This window comes from Aulonocara sp. 'chitande type north' Nkhata Bay, linkage group LG4, assembly GCF_057382095.1.
Source record: "Aulonocara sp. 'chitande type north' Nkhata Bay isolate Kocher_YH1m ecotype deep benthic linkage group LG4, A_spYH_male_GT1.1, whole genome shotgun sequence".
NCBI lineage: Eukaryota > Metazoa > Chordata > Actinopteri > Cichliformes > Cichlidae > Aulonocara > Aulonocara sp. 'chitande type north' Nkhata Bay.
The window spans coordinates 9,771,742-9,780,307 of NC_141347.1; the positions used below are offsets into that span (position 1 = coordinate 9,771,742).

The 8,566-nt window shown below is 38.2% G+C and overlaps 1 protein-coding gene across 5 annotated transcripts; it reads left to right on the forward strand.

The window, feature by feature from the left end:
- Positions 1–247: 247 nt before the first annotated feature.
- On the forward strand, positions 248–5,453 carry LOC147331946 (uncharacterized). Of its 5 annotated transcripts, XM_086288292.1 has the most exons (10): positions 248–999; positions 1,132–1,238; positions 1,597–1,715; positions 1,818–2,234; positions 2,319–2,544; positions 2,724–2,873; positions 3,567–3,784; positions 3,873–4,026; positions 4,108–4,217; positions 4,781–5,453. In XM_086288292.1, exons 1-10 carry the CDS (start codon positions 869–871, stop codon positions 5,090–5,092), a joined length of 1,944 nt encoding a protein of 647 aa, XP_086144418.1. In that variant the 5' UTR covers positions 248–868; the 3' UTR covers positions 5,093–5,453. The 5 variants fall into 5 exon arrangements, with proteins under 5 accessions (XP_086144418.1, XP_086144415.1, XP_086144416.1 ...); XM_086288289.1 differs by having other exon boundaries at positions 3,873–4,217; XM_086288290.1 differs by having other exon boundaries at positions 3,570–3,784; positions 3,873–4,217.
- The last annotated feature ends 3,113 nt before the right edge of the window (positions 5,454–8,566 follow it).

Consider the following 8,566-nt stretch of genomic DNA (forward strand, 5'->3'; position numbering starts at 1 on the left):
TCTGCTAAATTCTGCTATGCTATTGTATTTCTGCCAAGTATTATGTTTCCTCTAAGATATTGCAGTTCTGCTAAGTTATTCCATTTTAGCAAACTTCTTTTGCTTCTGCAAAGTTTTTACAATTTCTGCAACTTTTCAGCTTTTTCAGCTACTTTTTGCATACAGCTTCAGCTTTAAGCATCCACACTGCATTTTCGCAGGAAATGCAAATTTTTCTAGTTTAGTTTAACACTCACCGCGCTCGGGCTGTCAACAACCTGAGGCTCCTGCACTTCAGGCCAAGATCCACCAGTTGATATTTCCACGGTGCTGGTTGTTGTTGCAGTACTACAGTTGGCAAAGACTGAAACACCAAAATTTTCCGATCCTAAAGAGTGGGATGTTGGGGGGATCCTCCATCCTCTTGGTGGGCTTCCATTCGTCAAATACAGAGGGTGCGTCCGTTTAATGTGGCGAAAGAATGAGTTAAAAACTCTGAAATCTTGTTCACAGCCATCTATTCCACAGTAAACCCAAAAATCCTGCCTTCGACCATGAGCTGCATTTATGTGGCTAAGGAGCACCTTCAGAGTTAAAGAAACAAAGATAAAACAGATCATACATCTCCAGAGCGCCATGGTGAACTGTTTTCGCGCAGTAGCAATGCAGCTTTACTTTACCGCTCTCCACTGAAGGCCACAGATGAGAGTGTGGGACCATGGGAAAGGTAGGCAATTTTAAAAATATATGCATCCTTAATTATCCAATTTTTCAGGTTTAAATTACATCAGTTATATTTATTTTTAGGCAATAAGTGTTTAAGACTGAATTTATATTTTTATTTTCTTTTTTTTTACTTAAAAAAAATTAAATATAAATAATTTTCTGCATGCGCATTCTCAGTTCCTGTCGTGACGTTACTTTCACGCGGGACAAACTCTTTTCCCCTGCTTTGTTAACCATCAGGACCGTTAGGAAGATCAAAATTATTTATCTAAACAAAGTGAACAGTAATTTAAGGTTGGTAACATTAAGTTGATTTGAAAAATACTATGGTACAACGGTGTTATTAAGATAAAGTCGTGTTTTGTGAGGGCTGCTAGTTAGCAATCTAGCTAATGTGTTAACTTTAGCTAAATGATCTTATTTAAGCTGTAGGATATTTCCAGGCACTGTGAGTGGAGGCTTTGGAACCGAACTAGAGAACTGCTGTCACGGCATGGACAACTTTGACGATGCCATACTGTCTGTGTTGCAGGGTAAGTCTTATTTTTCAGTTATTTTGGTACGTTAGCTAAGCAGCCTTAGCATCTGTTAGCATCATTTCTGAAACTTGGAGCTAGGATTGCACTCTACTCTGAACTTTATCCACATTATAGCCTTGAGCTGTCTTTGCCAAAATAGACTTGGAACATCATTCTTGAAGACAGCCAAAAATAGTTTTATTGCATTCCCAAATATTTGATAAACTGTTTTAAGTTTGACATTTTATCCTGTTAATATTACTTATTGCTAAAATACATTTATTGACAAAAAAAATGACCTCAATCTGTAATAAGCCACGCCCAGGAAAAGAGAAATAAATATCACTTTTGAAGTTGTTTTTCTCTTTTACAGCTGCGAATATTGATGAGGAAACTTTGAGGAGCTTTACCCGGGATGACCTAAAGGATCTTTTTCCGGGCCATGAAAATTTCTTCCGTAGAAAGAAGATTTGGGATTTTATCAGCCAAAAGGTAAATACACATTATACCACTAAGAAGATGATTACTGTCCATATTGTCTAGCATTAATTTGCCTAATTGTGTATTTTTGTTTATATCCCACAACTGTTATAGTTTAAGAGTACTGACCAAGATGCCAACACTTTCCATCGAAGCGAGAGTAACCCCTTAGGCTTTGATGTGTCACAATGTCAGCCTCAAACTTCCACTCCCATTTCCTACACTGCTGACAAAAAAATGAAAATGCCAGACCCACCAGAGTATGTGGTGTATACAGATTCAGAGTTGGACATGGTGCGCAGTCAGTACTTTGCATTGCTCCACAGTGGAAAGGAAAAGGACTGTAGGATGTCGAAGGAGCTATGTTGCAGACTTGTAAGGAACACCGTCACCAGCATGGTTGCAATCCTCCGTGCTAGTCCCATGGGGAAAGAAGTAACATACCCCTCCAAACTCGAAATGAGAGCAATGTCGCAGAAGATTGTCGACTATTACCCCATGTTACGTGATGCTGACACACACATGCCATACGTAAGTCATTCTTTACTCACTACAATATCTAAAATTGAGCGAGATAAAAAAAAGAATGTACAAATATATATTATTTTACCACAGCTGACCATCTACACCAAACTGTACAAACGACTCCAAAATATGAAGTCTCCAAGGAAGAGGCAGGGCTCCATGCCACAACGAGGCAGGCCCAGGAAGACTCTTTTCAGCTCAGATGACACAGACAACGGGACTGAAGGTGACCTAAGTGGTGAAGCAAGTGGTTCAAGTGACTATACCATACTTCTTGAGAGCAATGATGACCTCAGTGAGGATAACTCAAATGCAGGTGTGTACTTTGGTCTGCTGTACTAATGACTTTTGGACATCTAAAACTTCAAAGAGACCACCTGCCCTCAGTTTTCTGTTCAGAGTGCATCACAAGATTTATACAGTGTTGAGTATTTTCCTTAACTTTCTAGCTATTCCCTGTTATTACATTCTGTTCATCTTCTGTTTTTTCCTCAGAGAAAGAATCCCAATTGCCGCTACCCTCCACTGTACCAACTACGTCAAACAATACTACCCTGGCTTTACCACTATTATCCAAGTCAGCCTCATGCTCTGCACCCAGGGCTGATATAGGTCCTTCAACTGCACCTCCAGATGATGTTGTTGGTAAGTCCACCATCACCCTTATCTACCTCTGTCTGACTGTGGTTCCTCTTACAGCTCTTTCCAAAATATGGTTGCAGCAATGAACCCCGTTCTAAGTGTTTATTCCATAAATCATAGTGGTTTGGCATTAACTCGAGTTGGTGTGTAAAATCAACATATGATAGATCCCTCATTCCAGTTTGCCAGTTAGCCATAGTAAGTATTTTAACACTTTGTGTTGTAATGGGTGTTACTCAGTGCTGATTATTTACACATGTAAATCCTCATGCTGGTCACATCTATCATGCCTTATCACAGTGTTTCTGTCATAGATCAAATTACCTAAAATATTTTTATCCATCAGCTCATAATCACTGTTCACACTGATGTGAACGATATACACAGTAAACAACCTTTACCTTATTTTCACCACAGCTTTATTCACGGGCATCTTAAACTGTCGTTTTAATATTTGATTCTGTTCAAACTAACAATTAACATAAATCCATGATCATTATAAGAAAAGGACACAAAGGGAAATGATCAGGACATATAGGGTCAGTTCATTACTCAAACATATTTAACCTAAACATTAATTCTCAGAAATATTATACTTAAAAACAACCATGCAACTAGAAATGACTGATTAGAAAAATCTGAATTTTGTGAAGTCTAGTTACACCATGTCTTACAATTGCTCTTTGCTTTCCCTAGCAGACCATGACAGCCTGAAGATGCAGGCAAGACATTACAAAACCTTGAGCAACATGTACAGGAAACCCAATGCAAAACCCAACCAAAGTGACGTTGCTCAAATTTTGGACCTGGAGTTTGAGGCCAGACGAACTTTTATTGACGCAGATATTACAAGGGAAGAAGACAGGCCCAGAAAAATATTTGAAGCATACCCGTGCTTCAAAGACATACAAAATGTAAGTTCAACTACCTTCAGTTAAATTCCTTGCTTTCTCTGGATAGGTTTAGTTAGTTCTTGACTAACTGAGCACAACTTTGTCATAGGCGATGGATGAACTGCGTCGCATCATTGGTGGCTCCAACTGCAAATACATAGATCAAATGAAGGGTCGATGGGCAGAGTTTTGTTCGAAAGTGCAGTTCTATGGCATTTGGAAGAAGGTCCTGAAACCTCCTCTCCCCTTGGATGTACGTGGAGGTAAGTGGCCTTTTCATACATTAAATCCACACATCAGATATGTTCGGATTGCTTTGTTGAGATACTTTTCTCTGTTCACAGTGGATTTTACTGTCACTCTCTTCAATGCACTTCCATCTCTTTTTCCTTCAAAAACTACACCACCAAAGCGGCTGGGAAGTGCCAGTGAGGCTCTCCTTCATATCCTCAAGGTGAGAACAGCTGCAATACCAGCCACTGTAACTTGTACTCCATTTACTTGTATTGTTATTATTAATATTATTATTTTGCTTTTCCTGCTTAATAAGAGTAGGTCGAAGTTCAATTCAGCAGGGATTAAATTACTCCTTATTCAGGATTTCTTAATTGTTATTCAAAACCTACTCCAGAGAGGCAGCACAGAGCAAAAGCACATTGCAGTTAGGATACAAGTAGAAGCAGTAAAATGATATATTTAAAAAGGCCTTCAAAAACTAGAATATGTAACAAAGTTAAAAGAAATTGTTTTAAAAAACAAATGAGAAAAAAAGCACAAATAGACATGATAAAAATGCTGCAAATTAGAGAAAATTCATGCTCAGAATTAATACATTTCCAAAATTTCATATTTATGTAAGTCAGATATTTTATATTTATTTCTTCTATTCCAACAGTAAATCAGTTGGAGCATTCTAAACTCTTGATATTGCTATTTGTGTCTTAAGCTGTTTGGATGCACAGCAACCCTTTCATTTAAAATCTTGAAGAATTTGTCCTTTTTTTGTGCTTCTTCTAGCCAGGTGAAGATGCAATGCTATACCTGGAGAAGCGGCCTCTCTCCTCCCCAGTGCTGCTTTTTGATGGAACAACCAGCATTGTTGCTGTAGGAAACATACCAGTGACCACTCTCCCCTTGGAGGATTTCTGGGAAGGAATGTTGGTGTTGATGGCATATTACTACACCTTGCACTTAACATACCCAAAATGTGTTGCAACGGTCCTCTCTGTCATACAAACTGAGGTAATCACTGATGCCATCCATGATCAAGATGCCACTAGTGCATATAAGAAAGCAATAGCTGAGTGGAAGTCGTTCTTTGAAAAATAGGTGAATACCAAGCAGGATTTTATCAGGTCATTTGCAGTTTGTTTAGTTTTGTAGTACGTTTGTACAACTTTGTTCCTAATTTGCCTAGCAATGTCCTGAGAAACGGCTTTACTTAAGATGCTTTACAAATGAAAGTTGTTGTTTTTTTTTCTTAGTGACACTTTACCTGAGGCATGTAAAGTTTTAAGTCAGTAATGCCATTATTTATAACATTGTGAGACTATGTGACTGTCACAAAAGTTTAAGGCCAAAACTGTAATTTTTTTTCTGTGTTTAGGCCTTTTAAAGGGTTGATTTAGACTTTTAGGGATTGTGCAGCAGCCCTATTTTGTTTAAAAAAAAGGATTTTGTTCTCATGAGAGAAATATATCACTCTTGTCCTGGTTGTGATTTCAGTAGAAGCCAAGGAGTAGGAAAAAGGTCTGTTTTAAGGTTTTTTTGCCTGGATTTAATATTGATTCGGCTCTATTTTAAGATAAGCCAACCTGAATCAAGAAACAAATTAATCATATTTCACTAATATTGAGTAGTTTTTCATAGTATTAGAACTATTTTTCTCGTTGCAGTGCATTCATTTGCTGCAAGTAAGAATTCAAAACATAAAAAAAGACTGTAATTTAGCATATTTAACTAATATTTGGGACTTGATATCAAGTAATTTTATCTTAAATTGAGCTCTTTAAAGCTTATTTTAACCCTCTTCAATTCTCAAATGTGTTCTTTTATTTCTGGATTAAAAAATCTTATTTCAAGATTTCTTATTAAGTAAAATAAACTTGCTGCATGGACAGATAATTTCACTTGTTTTAAGTGCTTTTTGTATCAAATGTAGTATTTTTTTCCTAAATATAGACTAGCCATTTTTGCAGTGTGAATCCTCCCGTAGTTATGCTGCGATAGACGTAGGCTGCCGGGGATTCCCATGATGCATTGAGTTTTTCCTTTCCAGTCACCTTTCTCACTCACTATGTATTAATACAGCGGTCCCCAACCCCCGGGCCTCGGTACCGGTCCGTGAGTCGTTTGGTACCGGGCCACGAGAGTTGAGAGTTGAGGCTCAGGTGTGAAATGTATGGTTTTCAGGATTTTTATCGTTTTTTTAGTGTTATTTTGTTATCGTTTTTATCGTTAACTCGGTTTTCCTGGGTCTTTTCACGTGTGTTATGAATAAATCTTCTTTTTTTACGGTACCGGTACTAGGCCGGTCCGTAAAAATATTGTCGGGCATGAACCGGTCCGTGGCGCTTAGGGACCGCTGTGTTAATAGACCTCTCTGCATTGAATCATATCTGTTATTAACCTCTGGCTCTCTTCCACAGCATGTCTTTTATCCTGTCTTCCTTCTCTCACCCCAACCGGTCGCAGCAAATGGCCCTGCCCCTCCCTGAGCCTGATTCTGCTGGAGGTTTCTTCCTGTTAACCCTTGTATGGTGTTCGGGTCTGTGAGACCCGTGTTCAGTTTTTTTCAAAAGAAAAATTAAACAATTAATTATTTTTTCACGTGTAAATGTGTTGTCTTTCCACTCACTCCACTTGATTATAACTGATTTATTTATAACATTTTATATAAAAGAAAAACGAGAAGCACATTAATTCATAAATGTGATCTAACAAAGGTAAAGGGAAAAAATTAACCATGTTTGCTGTTCATATGTCTTGTAATTGGGATGAAGTAAACATCTGTTGAGTAATTTAACATAAAATTGTTTGATAGTGTTAATTTGGAAAGCCAAAACTCTAGCGGGTCCACCAGACCCATGAACACTGGCTGAGTAACAAAAATACGAACACCACACAAGGGTTAAAAGGGAGTTTTTCCTTCCCACTGTCACCAAAGTGCTTGCTCATAGGGGGTCATATGATTGTTGGGTTTTTCTCTGTATCTATGAAGCCCCTTGAGGCGACTTTTGTTGTGATTTGGCGCTATATAAATAAAATTGAATTGAATTGAATTACGGACTAAACCTGGGACATTTGTGGCCCCAGTGCATGTGCCCTATCTGCCTTGTTGGTGTCCTTGATTTTTAAAAGTAAAATGTCTTATTATGCTATAAATAAAGCCAGAGAGTGAAATCTGTGCTGATCCTAATACAAATACCTGAAGACAAAGTGCCTTGGTTGTTTTCGATTGTTCTTTTCATCAGACATAACTACTCAGATCTCCTGGACTTCTTTCTTTCTTTCTTTCTTTCTTTCTTTTCATTCCTGAAGACATGCACATCTTCAGGAACAAAGCTACAACCCAGATGACATTGTCAAAAGTGTCTTTAACTGAGCTTTGAGAAAAGGTGGACTGCTGAATGAAAGTAAGATTTGCATTTGGTTTGGAAATCAAACTCCTTGACCAATACTTAATATTCCTTTTCCATATTTTCTAACACACACACACACACCAACAGATATTGTGTATATATAAATGGTGAATGCTCATATCGAACATGGGCCAAGTTTCAAATAATGAGGTCAGTATATGTACAAGTAATCCCTGCTCCAAGCACAGAAGTACCACCCACCTGCTATTCAAAACTTCTGAGGAGCAGCCAATAAGACAAAGGTTGGCTCAAAGAGAGGACAGCTAAACTGGCATATTTCAAATGGAAGATAAATTGAAGGACTGCACCAAGACTCAGTATAGGATAAATAAGCATATTTTCAGCAATGAATCACACAAATTTGCTGTAGTGCACAAATTAAAGTATGGAGCTGGAAACAAAGATAATTAGCTCTCTTTAAGGGACTAAAACATCTCTAGATTGTATTTTGAATAGATCATGAGTGGTCCATTTTTTTTGTCATTTGCTATAATAAAATCCCCCTCATAATGTAGTGAAGAGTTGCCAAGGCCATCTATCTGCAGCCGTGGTTTTTAAGATGCGGTACTTTTTAAAATACACACAGTGGGACACTGCCATAGACTGGTGACCTGTACAGGGTGTACCTTGCTCAGTCTGTGACAGCTGCTCCAGCCCTTCATGACCCTGAATCAGATACACCATTAAAAAGGGGGTGGATGGATTGACAGGGGATCAGAGGTATGGTGGACTGTAACTAAATAACTAAATAGAAAAAAATTAACTGTAACAATAAATCTGTTAGGGTGCCTGGGTTCGTTGACCCAAAATTTTGAGTTTTACATTATTATTGAACTTTGATTTTGCCATTATTTATCATTTCTAGTCTTTTGGTTTCTTAGAGTTCTGTCTTCTGGTTTCTGTCTCTGTGTTACATAGTTGTTCTGTCTCCCCCTGTCTGCTGTATCCCCTCGTCAAGTCCGCGTTGTCTGTGTTATGTTTCCTGTTTTACTTTGAAAGTCCATGTCTCATGTTAATGTATCTGGATTTGCTTCCCTTGTCTCGCTACCCTTATTTGTCCCAGCTGGGTTTCTCTGTTGTCTCCCATTCCCTGATGGCTCTCTCTGGGTATGTAAGCCCTGAGTTTTCTTTGGTCTTTGTTGCGATCTCCCTCATCCTATGC

Bases quoted from the DNA above. Each gene is read 5' to 3' on its own strand.
- LOC147331946 (XM_086288289.1), top strand. From the start codon at position 869: ATGCGCATTCTCAGTTCCTGTCGTGACGTTACTTTCACGCGGGACAAA. The intron at 2,545-2,723 runs GTGTGTACTTTG...TTTTTTCCTCAG, and splicing joins TGAGGATAACTCAAATGCAG to AGAAAGAATCCCAATTGCCG. The intron at 4,218-4,780 runs GTGAGAACAGCT...TGCTTCTTCTAG, and splicing joins CTCTCCTTCATATCCTCAAG to CCAGGTGAAGATGCAATGCT.